A 19100-nucleotide genomic window follows, 5' to 3' on the forward strand; every position below is an offset into this window, starting at 1 on the left:
TCCTTATGTCCCACACTGACATGTCCAACACACTCTTCCCTCCACACTGACAGGCCCGGCTGCCCCCCTCACCCGCTCTGACAGGCCCGGCTGCCCCCCTCACCCATTCTGACAGGCCCGGCTGCCCCCCTCACCCGCTCTGACAGGCCTGGCTGCACCCCCTCCCCTCCCCCACCTCATTCCTTCCCCTATCCCACTTCTTCCCCTCCACTTGGATGCCAAATTTTTCCTTAACTTATTCCCCAAGGGTCGGTCACCCTGGGTAAAGGTTTGGGAGCAAGTGAAACCATTGCAAGTTTTGGATGAGCTCAATTTTACACAATTAAACTTTACATATTTTTCAGCAATGCACTAATACATGGATCTATCAATCCCCCATTTATAATTTATGTATTTAGTAATCCTCCATTTATAAATGTATGGATTTGCCATTGAGAGTTGAGAAGCTGATCACTGTGTCCCAGGCCCGGTGCTGAAAGGGTTAAAGGAGCTCCCGCGGCGCAGGCGCACTGCTCAGGGTAATGGAGGCCGGGCGGGCTATGCGGAGCTTTCCCCTTCAGTTACTCCTCGGCTTTCTGCTGCTGCTGGGTACCGTTATCTGCGAGAAAAACAACAAGAAGGAGCAGCACGAGTGTCACCACTACGCTGGAGGCCATGTCTATCCGGGGGAGGCTTTCAGGGTGTTGGGCTCGGACCACTCACTGCACCTCAGCAAAGCCAAGAGTGAGTGGGGGGGGGATGGGGAGTTGGGTGTGTGTGTGTATTAGGGGGGTGGGGATGGGGAGCTGGGTGTGTGGGTATTGGGGGGGTGGGGATGGGGAGCTGGGTGTGTGGGTATTGGGGGGGTGGGGATGGGGAGCTGGGTGTGTGGGTATTGGGGGGGTGGGGATGGGGAGCTGGGTGTGTGGGTATTGGGGGGGTGGGGATGGGGAGCTGGGTGTGTGGGTATTGGGGGGGTGGGGATGGGAGCTGGGTGTGTGTGTATTAGGGGGGTGGGGATGGGAGCTGGTGTGTGTGTGTATTGGGGGGTGGGGATGGGGAGCTGGGTGTGTTGGTATTGGGGGGTGGGGATGGGGAGCTGGGTGTGTTGGTATTGGGGGGGGGTGGGGATGGGGAGCTGGGTGTGTGTGTATTGGGGGGGTGGGGATGGGGAGCTGGGTGTGTGTGGTATTGGGGGGGGTGGGGATGGGGAGCTGGGTGTGTGTGTGTATTAGGGGGGTGGGGATGGGGAGCTGGGTGTGTGTGTGTATTGGGGGGGTGGGGATGGGGAGCTGGGTGTGTTGGTATTGGGGGGGTGGGGATGGGGAGCTGGGTGTGTTGGTATTGGGGGGGTGGGGATGGGAGCTGGGTGTGTGGGTATTGGGGGGGGTGGGGATGGGGAGCTGGGTGTGTGGGTATTGGGGGGGTGGGGATGGGGAGCTGGGTGTGTGTGTATTGGGGGGGTGGGGATGGGGAGCTGGGTGTGTTGGTATTGGGGGGGTGGGGATGGGGAGCTGGGTGTGTGTGTGTATTGGGGGGTGGGGATGGGAGCTGGGTGTGTTGGTATTGGGGGGGTGGGGATGGGGAGCTGGGTGTGTTGGTATTGGGGGGGTGGGGATGGGGAGCTGGGTGTGTGGGTATTGGGGGGGGTGGGGATGGGGAGCTGGGTGTGTGGGTATTGGGGGGGTGGGGATGGGGAGCTGGGTGTGTGTGTATTGGGGGGGTGGGGATGGGGAGCTGGGTGTGTTGGTATTGGGGGGGTGGGGATGGGGAGCTGGGTGTGTGGGTATTGGGGGGGTGGGGATGGGGAGCTGGGTGTGTGGGTATTGGGGGGGTGGGGATGGGGAGCTGGCTGTGTGTGTGTTGGGGGGGGTGGGGATGGGGAGCTGGGTGTGTGTGTGTATTAGGGGGGTGGGGATGGGGAGCTGGGTGTGTGGGTATTGGGGGGGGTGGGGATGGGGAGCTGGGTGTGTGGGTATTGGGGGGGTGGGGATGGGTAGCTGGCTGTGTGTGTGTTGGGGGGGGTGGGGATGGGGAGCTGGGTGTGTGTGTGTATTAGGGGGGTGGGGATGGGGAGCTGGGTGTGTGGGTATTGGGGGGGTGGGGATGGGGAGCTGGGTGTGTTGGTATTGGGGGGGTGGGGATGGGGAGCTGGGTGTGTGGGTATTGGGGGGGTGGGGATGGGGAGCTGGGTGTGTGGGTATTGGGGGGGTGGGGATGGGGAGCTGGGTGTGTGTGGGTATTGGGGGGGTGGGGATGGGGAGCTGGGTGTGTGGGTATTGGGGGGGTGGGGATGGGGAGCTGGGTGTGTGGGTATTGGGGGGGTGGGGGTGAGGATGGGGAGCTGGGTGTGTGGGTATTGGGGGGGTGGGGATGAGGAGCTGGGTGTGTGTGGGTATTGGGGGGGTGGGGATGGGGAGCTGGGTGTGTGTGGGTATTGGGGGGTGGGGATGGGGAGCTGGCTGTGTGTGTGTTGGGGGGGGTGGGGATGGGGAGCTGGGTGTGTGTGTGTATTGGGGGGGTGGGGATGGGGAGCTGGGTGTGTGTGTGTATTAGGGGGGTGGGGATGGGGAGCTGGGTGTGTGGGTATTGGGGGGGTGGGAATGGGGAGCTGGGTGTGTGTGTGTATTGGGGGGGGGTGGGGATGGGGAGCTGGGTGTGTGTGTGTTGGGGGGGTGGGGATGGGGAGCTGGGGGTGTGTGTGTATTGGGGGGGTGGGGATGGGGAGCTGGGGGTGTGTGTGTATTGGGGGGGTGGGGATGGGGAGCTGGGTGTGTGTGTGTATTAGGGGGGTGGGGATGGGGAGCTGGGTGTGTGGGTATTGGGGGGGTGGGGATGGGGAGCTGGGTGTGTGTGTGTATTGGGGGGGGTGGGGATGGGGAGCTGGGTGTGTGTGTGTTGGGGGGGTGGGGATGGGGAGCTGGGGGTGTGTGTGTATTGGGGGGGTGGGGATGGGGAGCTGGGGGTGTGTGTGTATTGGGGGGGTGGGGATGGGGAGCTGGGTGTGTGTGTGTATTAGGGGGGTGGGGATGGGGAGCTGGGTGTGTGGGTATTGGGGGGGTGGGGATGGGGAGCTGGGTGTGTGTGTGTATTGGGGGGGGTGGGGATGGGGAGCTGGGTGTGTGTGTGTTGGGGGGGTGGGGATGGGGAGCTGGGTGTGTGTGTGTTGGGGGGGTGGGGATGGGGAGCTGGGTGTGTGTGTTGGGGGGGTGGGGATGGGGAGCTGGGTGTGTGTGTGTTGGGGGGGTGGGGATGGGGAGCTGGGTGTGTGGGTATTGGGGGGGTGGGGATGGGGAGCTGGTTGTGTGGGTATTGGGGGGGTGGGGGTGAGGATGGGGAGCTGGGTGTGTGGGTATTGGGGGGGTGGGGATGGGGAGCTGGGTGTGTTGGTATTGGGGGGGTGGGGATGGGGAGCTGGGTGTGTGGGTATTGGGGGGGTGGGGATGGGGAGCTGGGTGTGTGTGGGTATTGGGGGGGTGGGGATGGGGAGCTGGGTGTGTGTGTGTATTGGGGGGGTGGGGATGGGGAGCTGGGGGTGTGTGTGTATTGGGGGGGTGGGGATGGGGAGCTGGGTGTGTGTGTGTATTGGGGGGGTGGGGATGGGGAGCTGGGGGTGTGTGTGTATTGGGGGGGTGGGGATGGGGAGCTGGGGGTGTGTGTGTATTGGGGGGGTGGGGATGGGGAGCTGGGGGTGTGTGTGTATTGGGGGGGTGGGGATGGGGAGCTGGGGGTGTGTGTGTATTGGGGGGGTGGGGATGGGGAGCTGGGGGTGTGTGTGTATTGGGGGGGTGGGGATGGGTAGCTGGGTGTGTGTGGGTATTGGGGGGGTGGGGATGGGGAGCTGGGTGTGTGGGGGTATTGGGAGGGTGGGGATGGGGTGCTGGGTGTGTGTGTGTATTAGGGGGGTGGGGGTGGGGATGGGTTGCTGGGTGTGTGTGTGTATTGGGGGGTGGGGGTGGGGATGGGGTGCTGGGTGTGTGTGTGTATTGGGGGGGTGGGGATGGGGAGCTGGCTGTGTGTGTGTTGGGGGGGTGGGGATGGGGAGCTGGGTGTGTGTGTGTTTGGGGGGGTGGGGATGGGGAGCTGGGTGTGTGTGTGTTGGGGGGGTGGGGATGGGGAGCTGGGTGTGTGTGTGTTGGGGGGGTGGGGATGGGGAGCTGGGTGTGTGTGTGTTGGGGGGGTGGGGATGGGGAGCTGGGTGTGTGTGGGTATTGGGGGGGTGGGGATGGGGAGCTGGGTGTGTGGTTATTGTGGGGGTGGGGAGCTGGGTGTGTGGGTATTGGGGTGGGGGTGGGGATGGGGAGCTGGGTGTGTGGGTATTGGGGGGGTGGGGGTGAGGATGGGGAGCTGGGTGTGTGGGTATTGGGGGGGTGGGGATGGGGAGCTGGGTGTGTGGGTATTGGGGCGGTGGGGATGGGGAGCTGGGTGTGTGGGTATTGGGGGGGTGGGGATGGGGAGCTGGGTGTGTGGGTATTGGGGGGGTGGGGATGGGGAGCTGGGTGTGTGGGTATTGGGGGGGTGGGGAGGGGGAGCTGGGTGTGTGGGTATTGGGGTGGGGGTGGGGATGGGGAGCTGGGTGTGTGGGTATTGGGGGGGTGGGGAGGGGGAGCTGGGTGTGTGTGGGTATTGGGGGTGGTGGGGAGGGGGAGCTGGGCGTGTGAGTATTGGGGGGGTGGGGAGGGGGAGCTGGGTGTGTGGGTATTGGGGGGGTGGGGATGGGGAGCTGGGTGTGTGTGGGTATTGGGGGTGGTGAGGAGGGGGAGCTGGGTGTGTGGGTATTGGGGTGGGGAGGGGGAGCTGGGGGTGTGTGGGTATTGGGGGGTGGGGAGGGGGAGCTGGGGGTGTGTGGGTATAGGGGGGGTGGGGATGGAGAGCTGGGGGTGTGTGGGTATTGGGGGGATTGGGATGGGTAGCTGGGTGTGTGTGGGTATTGGGGGGGTGGGGATGGGTAGCTGGGTGTGTGTGGGTATTGGGGTGGGGATGGGGAGCTGGGTGTGTGCGTGTATTGGGGGGGTGGGGATGGGGAGCTGGGTGTGTGCGTGTATTGGGGGGGTGGGGATGGGGAGCTGGGGGTGTGTGTGTATTGGGGGGGTGGGGATGGAGAGCTGGGTGTGTGGGGGTATTGGGAGGGTGTGGGTATTGGGGGGGTGTGGGTGGGGAGCTGGGTGTGTGTGTATTGGGGGGGTTGGGATGGGGAGCTGGGGGTGTGTGGGTTTTGGGGGGTGGGGATGGGGAGCTGGGTGTGTGTATGGGGTGTGGGGATGGGGAGCTGGGTGTGTATGGGTATTGGGGGGATGGGGATGGGTAGCTGGGTGTGTGTGGGTATTGGGGGGGGTGGGGATGGGGAGCTGGGTGTGTGGGGGTATTGGGAGGGTGGGGATGGGGTGCTGGGTGTGTGTGTGTATTAGGGGGGTGGGGGTGGGGATGGGTTGCTGGGTGTGTGTGTGTATTAGGGGGGTGGGGATGGGGTGCTGGGTGTGTGTGTGTATTGGGGGGTTGGGGATGGGGAGCTGGGTGTGTGTGTGTTGGGGGGGTGGGGATGGGGAGCTGGGTGTGTGTGTGTTGGGGGGGGTGGGGATGGGGAGCTGGGTGTGTGTGTGTTGGGGGGGTGGGGATGGGGAGCTGGGTGTGTGTGTGTTGGGGGGGTGGGGATGGGGAGCTGGGTGTGTGTGTGTTGGGGGGGTGGGGATGGGGAGCTGGGTGTGTGTGGGTATTGGGGGGGTGGGGATGGGGAGCTGGGTGTGTGTGGGTATTGGGGGGGTGGGGATGGGGAGCTGGGTGTGTGTGGGTATTGGGGGGGTGGGGATGGGGAGCTGGGTGTGTGGGTATTGGGGGGGTGGGGGTGAGGATGGGGAGCTGGTGTGTGGGTATTGGGGGGGTGGGGATGGTGAGCTGGGTGTGTGGGTATTGGGGGGGTGGGGATGGGGAGCTGGGTGTGTGGGTATTGGGGGGGTGGGGATGGGCAGCTGGGTGTGTGGGTATTGGGGGGGTGGGGATGGGGAGCTGGGTGTGTGGGTATTGGGGGGGTGGGGATGGGGAGCTGGGTGTGTGTGGGTATTGGGGGTGGTGGGGAGGGGGAGCTGGGTGTGTGGGTATTGGGGGGGTGGGGATGGGGAGCTGGGTGTGTGTGGGTATTGGGGGTGGTGAGAAGGGGGAGCTGGGTGTGTGGGTATTGGGGGGGTGGGGAGGGGGAGCTGGGTGTGTGTGGGTATTGGGGGGTGGGGAGGGGGAGCTGGGCGTGTGTGGGTATAGGGGGGGGTGGGGATGGAGAGCTGGGGGTGTGTGGGTATTGGGGGGCTGGGGATGGGGAGCTGGGTGTGTGGGTATTGGGGGGATGGGGATGGGTAGCTGGGTGTGTGTGGGTATTGGGGGGGTGGGGATGGGTAGCTGGGTGTGTGTGGGTATTGGGGGGGTGGGGATGGGGAGCTGGGTGTGTGCGTGTATTGGGGGGGTGGGGATGGGGAGCTGGGGGTGTGTGTGTATTGGGGGGGTGGGGATGGGGAGCTGGGTGTGTGGGGGTATTGGGAGGGTGTGTGTATTGGGGGGGTGTGGGTGGGGAGCTGGGTGTGTGTGTATTGGGGGGTTGGGATGGGGAGCTGGGGGTGTGTGGGTTTTGGGGGGTGGGGATGGGGAGCTGGGTGTGTGTATGGGGGGTGGGGATGGGGAGCTGGGTGTGTATGGGTATTGGGGGGATGGGGATGGGTAGCTGGGTGTGTGGGGGTATTGGGAGGGTGGGGATGGGGAGCTGGGTGTGTGGGGGTATTGGGAGGGTGGGGATGGGGTGCTGGGTGTGTGTGTGTATTAGGGGGGTGGGGGTGGGGATGGGTTGCTGGGTGTGTGTGTGTATTAGGGGGGTGGGGATGGGGTGCTGGGTGTGTGTGTGTATTGGGGGGGTGGGGATGGGGAGCTGGGTGTGTGTGTGTTGGGGGGGTGGGGATGGGGAGCTGGGTGTGTGTGTGTTGGGTGGGGGTGGGGATGGGGAGCTGGGTGTGTGTGTGTTGGGGGGGGCTGGGGATGGGGAGCTGGGTGTGTGTGGGTATTGGGGGGGTGGGGATGGGGAGCTGGGTGTGTGGGTATTGGGGGGGTGGGGGTGGGGAGCTGGGTGTGTGGGTATTGGGGTGGGGGTGGGGATGGGGAGCTGGGTGTGTGGGTATTGGGGGGGTGGGGGTGGGGATGGGGAGCTGGGTGTGTGGGTATTGGGGGGGTGGGGATGGGGAGCTGGGTGTGTGGGTATTGGGGGGGTGGACGTGGCGATGTGCAGCTGGCTTTGTGGGTATTGGGGGGGTGGGGTTGGGGAACTGGGTGTGTGGGTATTGAGGGGGCTGGGGATGGGGAGCTGGGTGTGTGTGCGTATTGGGGGGGTGGGGTGGGGGGCTGGGTGTGTGTGTGTATTGGGGGGGTGGGGATGGGGAGCAGGGTGTGTGTATGGGGGGCAAGCTGGGTGTGTGGGTGTTGGTGGGGATGGGGAGCTGGGTGTGTGCATGGGGGTTGGGGATGGGGAGCTGCGTGTGTGCATAGGGGTTGGGGATGGGGAGCTGCGTGTGTGCATGGGGGGTGGGGGGGGTAGCTGGGTGTGTACATGGGGGGTGGGGGGGGTAGCTGGGTGTGTACATGGGGGGTGGGGGGGGGAGCTGGGTGTGTGCATGGGGGGTGAGGGGGGAGCTGGGTGTGTGTATTTGGGGGGGAGCTGGGTGTGTGTATTTGGGGGGAGCTGGGTGTGTGTATTGGGGAGCTGGGTGTGTGTATTGGGGGGGGAGCTGGGTGTGTGTATTGGGGGGGGAGCTGGGTATGTGTATTGGGGGGAGCTGGGCGTGTGTATTGGGGGGGAGCTGGGTGTGTGTATTTGGGGGGAGCTGGGTGTGTGTATTGGGGAGCTGGGTGTGTGTATTGGGGGGGGAGCTGGGTGTGTGTATTGGGGGGGGAGCTGGGTATGTGTATTGGGGGGAGCTGGGCGTGTGTATTGGGGGGGGAGCTGGGTGTGTGTATTGGGGGGGGAGCTGGGTGTGTGTATTGGGGGGGGAGCTGGGTGTGTGTATTGGGGGGGGAGCTGGGTATGTGTATTGGGGGGAGCTGGGCGTGTGTATTGGGGGGGGGAGCTGGGTGTGTGTATTGGGGGGGGAGCTGGGTGTGTGTATTGGGGGGGGAGCTGTGTGTGTGTATTGGGAGGGGAGCTGGGTGTGTGTATTGGGGGGGAGCTGGGTGTGTGTGTATGGGGGGGAGCTGGGTGTGTGGGGGTGGGGGGGGAGCTGGGTGTGTGGGGGTGGGGGGGGAGAGCTGGGTGTGTGTGTGGGGGTGGGGGGGGAGCTGGGTGTGTGTGTGGGGGTGGGGGGGAGCTGGGTGTGTGTGTGGGGGTGGGGGGGGAGCTGGGTGTGTGTGTGGGGGTGGGGGGGGAGCTGGGTGTGTGTGGGGGGAGCTGGGTGTGTGTGTGGGGGTGGGGGGGGAGCTGGGTGTGGGGATGGGGGTGGGGGGGGAGCTGGGTGTGTGTGTGTGGGGGTGGGGGGGGAGCTGGGTGTGTGTGTGGGGGTGGGGGGGGAGCTGGGTGTGTGTGTGGGGGTGGGGGCGGAGCTGGGTGTGTGTGGGGGGAGCTGGGTGTGTGTGTGGGGGTGGGGGGGGAGCTGGGTGTGGGGATGGGGGTGGGGGGGGAGCTGGGTGTGTGTGTGTGGGGGTGGGGGGGGAGCTGGGTGTGTGTGGGGGTGGGGGGGAGCTGGGTGTGTGGGGGTGGGGGGGGAGCTGGGTGTGTGTGGGGGTGGGGGGGGAGCTGGGTGTGTGTGGGGGTGGGGGGGAGCTGGGTGTGTGTGTGTGGGGGTGGGGGGGGAGCTGGGGGTGGGGATGGGGGTGGGGGGGGAGATGGGGGTGGGGGGGAAGCTGGGTGTGTGTGTGGGGGGAAGCTGGGTGTGTGTGTGGGGGGAAGCTGGGTGTGTGTGTGGGGGGGAAGCTGGGTGTGTGTGTGGGAGGGGGAGCTGGGTGTGTGTGTGTGGGGGTGGGGGGGGGAGCTGGGGGTGGGGATGGGGGTGGGGGGGGAGCTGGGGGTGGGGGTGGGGGGGGAGCTGGGGGTGGGGATGGGGGTGGGGGGGGAGATGGGGGTGGGGGGGAAGCTGGGTGTGTGTGTGGGGGGGTGGGGGGGGAGCTGGGGGTGGGGGTGGGGGGGGAGCTGGGGGTGGGGGTGGGGGTGGGGGGGGGGCTGGGGGTGGGGGATGGGGGTGGGGATGGGGGTGGGGGGGGAGATGGGGGTGGGGGGGAAGCTGGGTGTGTGTGTGGGGGGGTGGGGGGGGAGCTGGGTGTGTGTGGGGGTGGGGGGGAGCTGGGTGTGTGTGTGTGGGGGTGGGGGGGAAGCTGGGTGTGTGTGTGGGGGGGAGCTGGGTGTGTGTGTGGGAGGGGGAGCTGGGTGTGTGTGTGTGGGGGTGGGGGGGGAGCTGGGTGTGTGTGTGTGGGGGTGGGGGGGGAGCTGGGTGTGTGTGTGTGGGGGTGGGGGGGGAGCTGGGTGTGTGTGGGGGTGGGGGGGAGCTGGGTGTGTGTGTGTGGGGGTGGGGGGGGAGCTGGGTGTGTGTGTGTGGGGGTGGGGGGGGAGCTGGGTGTGTGTGGGGGTGGGGGGGAGCTGGGTGTGTGTGTGTGGGGGTGGGGGGGGAGCTGGGGGTGGGGGTGGGGGGGGAGCTGGGGGTGGGGGTGGGGGGGAAGCTGGGTGTGTGTGTGGGGGGGAAGCTGGGTGTGTGTGTGGGGGGGAAGCTGGGTGTGTGTGTGGGGGGGAAGCTGGGTGTGTGTGTGGGGGGGAAGCTGGGTGTGGGGATGGGGGTGGGGGTGGGGGGGCAGCTGGGTGTGGGGTGACCCTTTCCCCACTGGTGGGAGCGGCCTGACTCTGAAGTCGGAACCGTTAGTCGCTGGAATTCTGTCTCCGTTGCGGTGGGGGGTGGGGGGGGGGCGTCCCCCCGCCTCAGGCTGTCCCGGGGGGTCCCCCCGCCTCAGGCTGTCGGGGTTTGGGGGAGGCCAGTGAGTAGCAGAGGCGCCGCGGTGTGATGGGGGGAGAAGGCTGTGCAGTGCTGGCCCTGTCCGTGTTAGTTGCTGTGCTTTATTTTGCGGCGGTGACTTGTGCCTGAAGCGAGTGCTGGCGCCGCTTAAGGACACGTTGCACATTGCTCACCGGCCCGATCCACTTTCCCTCTTATCCAGTGGTTTCTAATAACCGAAACAGATCATAACTGCTTCATGGCGGGGTTTTCTGTTCAACACCAGCCTCCTCCCCACCTGCCTTCAGTCTCATTCTCGTCAGCCATGTTCTTTTGCTCTTTTTGCGCTCATGTATTTATCTAGTCTCCTCTTCAGTGCATCTGCCCCTCTAGATTTGAAATCTGCCAGTAGCAGACTGGGGTTCCCAAATCTGTGCCCATCTGTCCTGCAACTCTATTTGAATCACTGCAGTTTTGTTTCTGTCGCTGTCTCAGCACCAAAGGGGCGCTTATCAACCGCACAGATGTGTGAATGTGACATGGTAATGGTAAAACTATCACTCCTTGACGTCCTCAAGCTGTTTGCAGTCTTTGACACCATCCTCCTTGAACACCTCTGTACTCTGGGTGCTCCCTGGCTCCATTTTTATATCTAATTGTAGCCGGAGAATCAGTTGCAATGGCATCTCTTTCTGCATTATAACTCGAATTCATCTAAGCTTGATCCTTTCCTATTTCGTATCGACGTTCAGCAACACCCTCAAAGCACTGGGCTTTCACATGTTTACAGGTGATGTCATGACTCACTGGGGATAGAGCGCTGTAATGTCAAGCCCCACTGTTCCCTGAGCCATGACAAAAGTGAAAAAGTTTGATCAAACCACCAGATTTCCCCAACTCTACCTGTTTAATTTAGGTTAACAGAATACGAGCACCAGGTTTATAAACCTAATGAGTAAATAACTGTTTATTGAACAAACTGTTGTTAACCGGTAGCAAAAGAAAGAAATATGAACTACTAATTTCTAGCACTTTAACTTAAACTCTACCCCCTTAAATCCCTATAAACACATAAGACACACAAAAACATGGATGAAACAGTTCAATAGCACCAGTTCCAGAGTACAGGATTCAATGGGTTGATTTTGATCGATGTCTTCCAAATTCCTTTCACTTCTTGTTGATGACACGAGGTGGTCTTCCAGCACTTTCTGCTTTTTTTATTTAGTTCACTGGTTGAGCACTTGCCTTTCAATGTCTCTGACAGTGACTTTCTCCTTTGCCTCTTGACAGGGGTTTTCAGAGAGAGCAGGCTATAGAGAAATGAGGAGAAAAACCAGCTAGCTATTATTGTGGAATTACTGGAATCTTTCACAGACAGGAGAAAGAGGTTATAGGTCTTGTTCCTTTCAAGCTAGGAGCTATTCTGCTGCCCTGCTCTTCCACAAAACCTTGGTCACCTCGTCAGGAGCCAATTAAAATGCTGTGTCAGGATGCTCACTTGGTCCAGGACTCTCTTCTGGCACCATCCTGTCTTTCATGGCGCACTTTGTTCCAGGACTGCAACATTTTATATATATCACATCCTGTTCCAGTGGACATGTCCTTTAAACTGCAGCAATTGTAATGCTAATCCACAGTCTAATAGAAATAAAAAGATATGTTATTACAATGATACCCAGCCCTACCTGACCACCACCTCTCTCTTCTCCACTGTTTGATTTGTCACCCTTCAGTTTTGAGTGAGCAGCATCTTCTTCCAATTAAATATTAGGAAGAACCAAGATATTGCCTTTAGTCTCCACCACAAATGTCTTCCTAGCTCCATTCCTCCTCCCTCAAAAGTCTGAGGTTTAACCAGAGTGTTCACAACCTTGCAGTCATATTGGTCTCCAAAATGCACCGCTGATACCCATTCCATCTTCAAGACTTCCACCTCTAACATCACTGGAATCTGCTGCTGCTTGAGCTGATCTGCTGAAAACCTCATTTAACCTTTTATTACCTCTAGTCTAGATTTATTCCAATTCTCTGCAGACCAATCTCGCATATTCCACTGTACATAAACTTGAGCTCATCCAAAAACTCTCTTGCCCGAGTCCTAACTTGCACCAAGTTCCTTTTGCCCATCAACCCTGTGTTCGTTAACCTACATTGGCTCCCTCAGTTTTAAAATTTCCATTTTTTTTGGCGGGAAGGGATGGAGAACCATTAAGAGGTAGTGTTGTATTTGGGTAGGGAGATTGATTTTCTACAATCATAAATCAAAGAGATTTGGACATTTGCAATGCATACAGCTCACCGTTTGCATAATCTTTTTGGCCACACATATGATTTGTGCTCCCGTTGTGCATCTATCAGGGACAAACTTGGGAAATTGCAGGCCATAATGCCATAACATAACTGAGGGCTAATTTCAAAATAATTAAATAGACAGTGTTTCTCATACCAGTACTACATCCATAGCTGCTAACCTACTAAATTCAGAACAGATGACAATGAAAGCTGGAAAAGTCCTGAATGACTATTCCAGGACCAACTTCACTGCTTGATACTCTCAGAATAAGTCAAACTCCTTTCCATTAAATTGAATTCGGAACCTTTACTGGTTTGGGGTCACAATCTGAAATTCATTATACTCCATGAAAATTGAAATCCATTGGCTTTATGTATGATATATGAATGATAGTTAGTGAAAGAGCAATTTTATTATAAAATTGACATGATTTTAAATTGCAGCTTCATGCAGTAAATCTGTTGTACTATGGTGGGGGTGGTGGATGCAAAAAAAACTTCCCAAATGTAATTTTTTGCAATGGTGAATTTTCAGAAATGTTTGAATACTGAAATAAAGGATGGCGCTTGATAATCATAGAGACTAAGTTGGAGAGAATGTTAGGCTGGGCTACAGTGTACAATTTTGGTATCTAAAGAAGGCAAGATATATTTGCCTTAGAGGAAGTGCAGTGCATATTCACTAGGCTTTTTCCTTGGCTGAGGGGATTGCCCTATGGGGAGAGATTGAGTAAACTAGGGCTATATTTCTAGAATAAGAATTAGACTGGAATAGGATAGAATAGAATAGAATTTGGAAGAATGCGAGAGTCTCTTGGAAAGATAAAATCCTTAAGGAACCTGATTGGTAGACACTAGGAGAATGTATCCCAATGGCTGTTCCCCTGTACTGAGACTCTGTACCCGCTTGTGCTAGACACTGGTGCTTGAGAAAACAGCCTCCCAGTGTCAACCCTGTAAGGTGCCCTCAGAATCTTGTTTCAGTGAGATCATCCCTTTCTTACAAACTTTAGAGAGTATAGGCCCATTCTACTCAATCTCCTCTCCAGAAACGGGGTTGGACTTGTATGCCGAGTATAAAATGTGAACCGCTGGGAGCCATTTTGAAATTGAAAAAAACAGCGGTAATTCATATTAAATTAATATTGAATGAATTAACTGTACAAAGCTACCTTTTAAAAGCACTTTAAATGTTGAATTCATTGTCCATAATAATGGAAAATATGGAGATGGCAGATGAATTGAACAGGTATTTTACATTGGTCTTCACTAGAGAGGATACAAGTGACATCCCAGAAATAGCTGTAAATCAGGAAATGCAAGGGAGGGAGGAACTCAAGAAAATTACAATCACAGAGAAGTGGTACTGAGCAAATTGTTGGAGCTGCAAGCTGATAAATTCCCCAGGTCCTCATGGACTTCATCTTAGGGTTTTAAAAAAAAGTGGCTAGTGAGGTAGTTGATACGTTGGTTTTAATTTTCCAAAATTCCCTTGACTCGGGAAGGTTCCATTAGATTGGCAAGTAGCAAATGTAACTCCTTTATTCAAAAAGGGAGGGATACAGAAAGCAGGAAACTACAGGCCAGCTGACTTAACATATGTCATAAGGAAAATGTTAGAAGCTATTATTAAAGATATTATGGCTGGGCACTTAGGAAAATTTTAGGTAATCGGGCAGCGTCAACATGGTTTTATGAGACGGAAATAGTGTTTGACCAATTTATTAGAGTTCTTTGAAGAAGCAACATGTGCTATGGATAAAGGCAAGCTGGTGGATCTACTGTACTTGGATTTCCAGAAGGCATTTAATAAAGTGCCACATCAAAGATTATTGCAGAAAATAAAAGCTCATAGTGTAACGTATTGGCATGGATAGAAATTTGGCTAGCTAACAGGAAACAGAGAGTAGGCATAAATGGATCATTTTCTGATTGGTAAGATGTAATGAGTGGTGTGCCACCGGGGTCCGTGCTGGGGCCTCAACTTCTTACAGTTTAGATAAATAACTTGGATGAAGGGACCAAAGGTATGTTTGTTAAATTTGCTGATGATACAATGTTAGGAAAGTTAAGTTGTGAACACGACATAAGGAGGCGATATAGTTTAAGTGAGTAGGCAAAGATCTGGCAAATAGAATATAATGTGGAAAAATGTGAAATTGTCCATTTTGGCAGGAAGAATAAAAAAAGAAGCTTCTTATCTAAATGGTGAGAAGTTGCAGAGGGATCTGGGTCTCCTAGTGCGTGAATTGCAAAATGTTAGTATGCAGATGCAGCAAGTAATTAGGAAAGCTAATATTATTGTTTACTGCGAGGGGAATTGAATATAAAAGTAGGGAGGTTAGGCTTCAGTTGTACAGGGCATTGGTGAGTCCACATCTGGAGTACTGTGTACAGTATTGGTCTCCATATTTAAGGACAGATGTAAATGTATTGGAAGCAGTTCAGAGAAGGCTTACCAGACTAATACCAGGAATGGGCAGGTTATCTTATGAGGAAAGGTTGGACAGGCTGGGCTTGTATCTGCTGGAGTTTAGAAGAGTAAGAGGCGATTTGATTGAAGCATATAAGATCCTGTCTTGAAAGGGTCTTGACAGGGTGCATGTGGAGAGGATGTTTCCTCTTGTGAGAGAATCTAGAACCAGGGGCCGCAGTTTAAAAATAAGGGGTCGCCCATTTAGGACAGATGAGAAATTTTTTCTGAGGGTTGTGAGGCTTTGGCACTATTTTCCTCGAAAGGTGGTTGAAGCAGCGTCTTTGAATATTTTAAAGGCAGATTTTGTCCTTTCTGATAATACATGGAAGTGGGACACTCAGTGAAGCTTGTTGATTGAAGTGAGTGTAAAACATTATTCCATTCAAATTTCCATGCATCCCACTTTGAAGCTGAGATGTTTCTGCACAGAGCAGCCTTGCCTAAATACGAGCAGTTTATGGGCTATCAATGCCTGATGGGCACTAACCAGAGAGATCTCTTTTTTAATACTAAATCATATGAAAATAAAGTCTTAATTTGTGATCATTTTAGATTGCTTTTTGTGCAAACATCCAGTCTCCCTAGAGATTCCCTCACAGACTCCATGGGAGTCATTCTGACTCTAAATCATAGGGTAAAATGGATGAAATGGATTCAGTCACCTGTTATACTTTAAGATTTTAATTTGTTATGTCATGAACAGCTGAATCGATAACAACCTTTTTAGACTGTTGCCCAAGGTCATAATTACCCACTTGTCTTGAGAAACGGGTTTATCTCATTGACATCTGTGGGGCCCCACAGTCATTCCCTCCGATACTAGTGTACTGTGGCTGCAGTGTGCACTGTCTACAAGATGCACTGCAGTAACGCACCAAGGCTGCTTCGACAGCTTTTTCTTCACCTGTAATCTCAACTACCTAAAAAAAACAATGGGAGTGGGAACATTGGAACACCACCATGTGCAAGTTCTCCTCAAGTTACAAACCCTTCTGATTTGGAACAATATTGCCTTTCCTTCACTGTCGCTGGGTCAAAATCTTGGAACTCGCTTCCTTCTCAGCACTGTGGATGTACCTACACCACGCATGGACTGCAGCGGCTCGAGAATCTGTCTCGCCACCACCTTGAGCAACTGGACAATAATTGCCGAGCTTGCCAGTGGCACCCTCATCCCATGACTAAATTTTAAAAAACTTCCAGTTTTGTGTGCCTATATGCAAAAGCCATAAGTAACAGATCAGTGCTTTCTCAATCTCTTCTTTTAAACTTGGGTAGACTGATTCTGATTTTATACAGTAAATGGCAGAACCCTTAAGTGCATCGACGGGCAGAGGGATCTGGGTGTACAGGCCCACAGGCCACTGAAAGTGGCAACTCAGGTGGATAAGGTAGTCAGAAAGGCATATGGCACGCTTGCCTTCATTGGCAGGGGTATTGAGCATAAAAGCTGGGAAGTCATGCTGCAGCTGTATAGAACCTTGGTTAGGCCACACTTGGAATATTGCGTGCAATTCTGGTCGCTACATTACCAGAAAGATATGGAGGCATTGGAGAGGGTGCAGAGGAGGTTTACCTGGTCTGGTCTGGTCTGGAGGTTATTAGCTATGAGGAGAGGTTGGAGAAACTAGGATTGTTCTCACTAGAGCGACGGAGATTGAGGGGCGACTTGATAGAAGTTTACAAAATTATGAGTGGCATGGACAGAGTAGATAGTCAGAAGCTTTTTCCCAGGGTGGAAGAGTCAATTACTAGGGGACATAGATTTAAGGTGAGAGGAGAAAACTTTAGAGGAGATGCGTGGGGCAAGTTTTTTATGCAGAGGGTAGTGAGTGTCTGGAATTTGCTGCCAGAGTAGGTGGTGGAAGCAGGTACAATAGTGGTGTTTAAGAGGCAGCTTGACAAATACATGAACAGGATGGGAATAGAGGGATACGGACCCCGGAAGTGCAAAATGTTTTAGTTTGACAGGCAATATGATCAGCACAGGCTTGGAGGGCCGAAGGGCCTGTTCCTGTGCTGTACTTTTCTTTGTTCTTTGATTCCTTCCAAAATGGGACAAGACAATTTTGGGAGATCCAAGATTCTTACAGCAAGACCCTTCATGGTTGAAGGGTTCTGCCTCTACACCAGCACCAACAGGGCTGGGTAGTGGGGGTGGGGGGCGGGGACATGAGTTTGGAATTGAATCTGTGTCTCTTACACCAGCAACTCTAGAAGTGTTTTTTATGGGCAGGCCAGCTAAACAGTTCTTATGAGGATACGTGATAGATTAACAAAGGATGGCATTGAAATGCAAATAGAGTTAAGGAGGAATTCAAACTTCTACTCTTACTGAACTCCCCCCATCGACCCTACTTTCAACATAGCCAGCATGTATTGGGTGATCAATCCCAGACCTAGCAAATTGATTGTAGAGCCACAGCAATTGGAGGAGGTCAGGCATCATGTTTTGATAATTGCAAAAATTTATACAAGTGACTGACCCTTACGGATGGGGGATGCATAAACTAATCAAACCTACAGAGGATCTGTTGTGGGCCAAAGGCACAAGTGGCAAGTTAAACCTGAGTGATTTTGGTCAAGTTTTAATTGTCTTGACGTTGGAGTGAATGAGAAGAGCACAAAACACTGTTTCAACGTTTGTACTTTTTGTTGCGTTTTAGAGTACAAGTTGTATAATGTTTGGCAGTAGATTCCCTGATTGCTCAATGGCATGTTGAGCCATTCCAACTGGGTAGGCCCAAGATTTGACACCTACCAAAAGTTAATCTTCAGCGGCAGGAACAGTGCAGTTGTCACTTGGTGTGTTTAACTGAGGAAATTCGTTAAGGTCCCTGGTCGTGGTTTTATTTTTGTGATCTGAAGAATTTCAAACTTTTCAGTAGGAACTTTTAATAAGTTGTGTTTAAAGAAAACTAAAAGGATGGACAAGAAACCTTGGATTGCTTGCATTAAAGGGCCAAATTTAGCTAAAAGTATTAACAATAAAGAAAAGAAAACAGAACTGTTATACCTGATCGAAATCGGAAGGCATGCTGGGAGGTTGATCAGGTTCAAAAGCTATAATGGATACTGTTGCTTCAGACTGTTAAAGACTGCTTTGCTCAAGGGACTCTCAGTACAAAGGCAAGGTTAAAGATAAAGTAGACCATAAAGACAGGGCGTGAGAAGGAAAAATAACAAGCAAGCTGTATAGCTCTAAAAATTTATAGCAGCAAGGAGATGTGAATGCTCATTTTGTAATGATTTTAAGAGGCAGTTTAAATACTTTTGATGAAGAATAAACTCCTCAATCTCCCAGAAGCAAGGAGTAAACATCTCTGCTTCTGAATTGCATTTCTGTATAATGCAGGCATCTTTACCTGTACCACTGTTGTGTCTTAATGTCAATAAAACCAATTATAGAGAGTAAAATATTTGGCTTTGGTTGCTTCTTACCTCTTGTACCTTACTTAGCCTGTCTTCTTTATTCATCTCCTTTTCAATCCTTAGTCAAATAGTTCCCCTCCATACTCTATTGAGATATAAAATAGCCACTCTAAATGAGATATCAGAGGACCCAAGGCCCGCACACAACTGAATCTTAGCAAGGCGTTAATGGAAAGAGGAAATTGAGACATTCTTTGTGTACATTGAATTGGATTCTGTAAGTTCATTACTAGAGAGACAAAAGTGGAATGTGAATTTTTTTATTGAAGTGCAACGTAATGACTGTAAATTCTGCATGCTGAATTTTGAAATTCCACTAAACCTGAACTGTGTGCAAAATCACTTGTTTCTTTTTAAAACTTTTAGTTTCAAAACCTGCACCAGACTGGGAAGGGACAGCAGTAATAAATGGAGAATTCAAAGAGCTGAAGCTTACAGACTATCGAGGCAAATACCTCGTCTTCTTTTTCTATCCACTTGATTTGTGAGTATCGAGATTAATACTCAAGATCCATGAATCAGTGATAGCTGTGGTAAAAGAGAAATTGCAGGCACTGACTGTAAGATACATCAGTGCACACTACAATCTTGTACAGTCTTAACCCAGTATTGTCGCTCTCTTGACATTGTTTGATGATATTTCTTTCTTGTCTTTGTATTTTCAATTCCCAATTATCAGAATGGTTCTTGGGCTTGAGCTGTTGTCCCTGGTTTTTGAGGTTCCTAAAAAATATTTGGAACTTTTTTATTCCTGATATCAAAAGGGCAGCTCAGTTGGGAGGGAGACTGACCTCTGAGGGTTTTTATTTCAAGGTGGGGGTGGAAGGAAGAAGGTGTTTTGCAGCACTCCCACTCCCCCTTCTTCTCTCCCATCTTCCTTTTATCCCCTCCCCCCTCAGACCTGCCTTCCATTTTACAATCTATTCATAGGTAATGACAGACAGAAAGAAACCATCAGTATTTAAAACTTTGGTTCA

The 19100-nt window shown here is 54.3% G+C and overlaps 1 protein-coding gene across 2 annotated transcripts in view; it reads left to right on the plus strand.

Annotated features, from left to right (window-relative positions):
- The first annotated feature begins 507 nt into the window (after positions 1-507).
- prdx4 (peroxiredoxin 4) overlaps positions 508-19100 on the plus strand; it is a 36879-nt gene continuing 18286 nt past the window's right edge. For both annotated transcript variants that reach the window (XM_041211634.1, XM_041211633.1), the window contains exons 1-2: positions 508-723; positions 18490-18607. In XM_041211634.1, coding sequence (XP_041067568.1) covers positions 522-723; positions 18490-18607 — 320 coding nt within the window. In that variant the 5' untranslated portion in view covers positions 508-521. The remainder of the gene's footprint in view (positions 724-18489; positions 18608-19100) is intronic.

The sequence above is a fragment of the Carcharodon carcharias genome, chromosome 18 (genome assembly GCF_017639515.1).
Source record: "Carcharodon carcharias isolate sCarCar2 chromosome 18, sCarCar2.pri, whole genome shotgun sequence".
NCBI lineage: Eukaryota > Metazoa > Chordata > Chondrichthyes > Lamniformes > Lamnidae > Carcharodon > Carcharodon carcharias.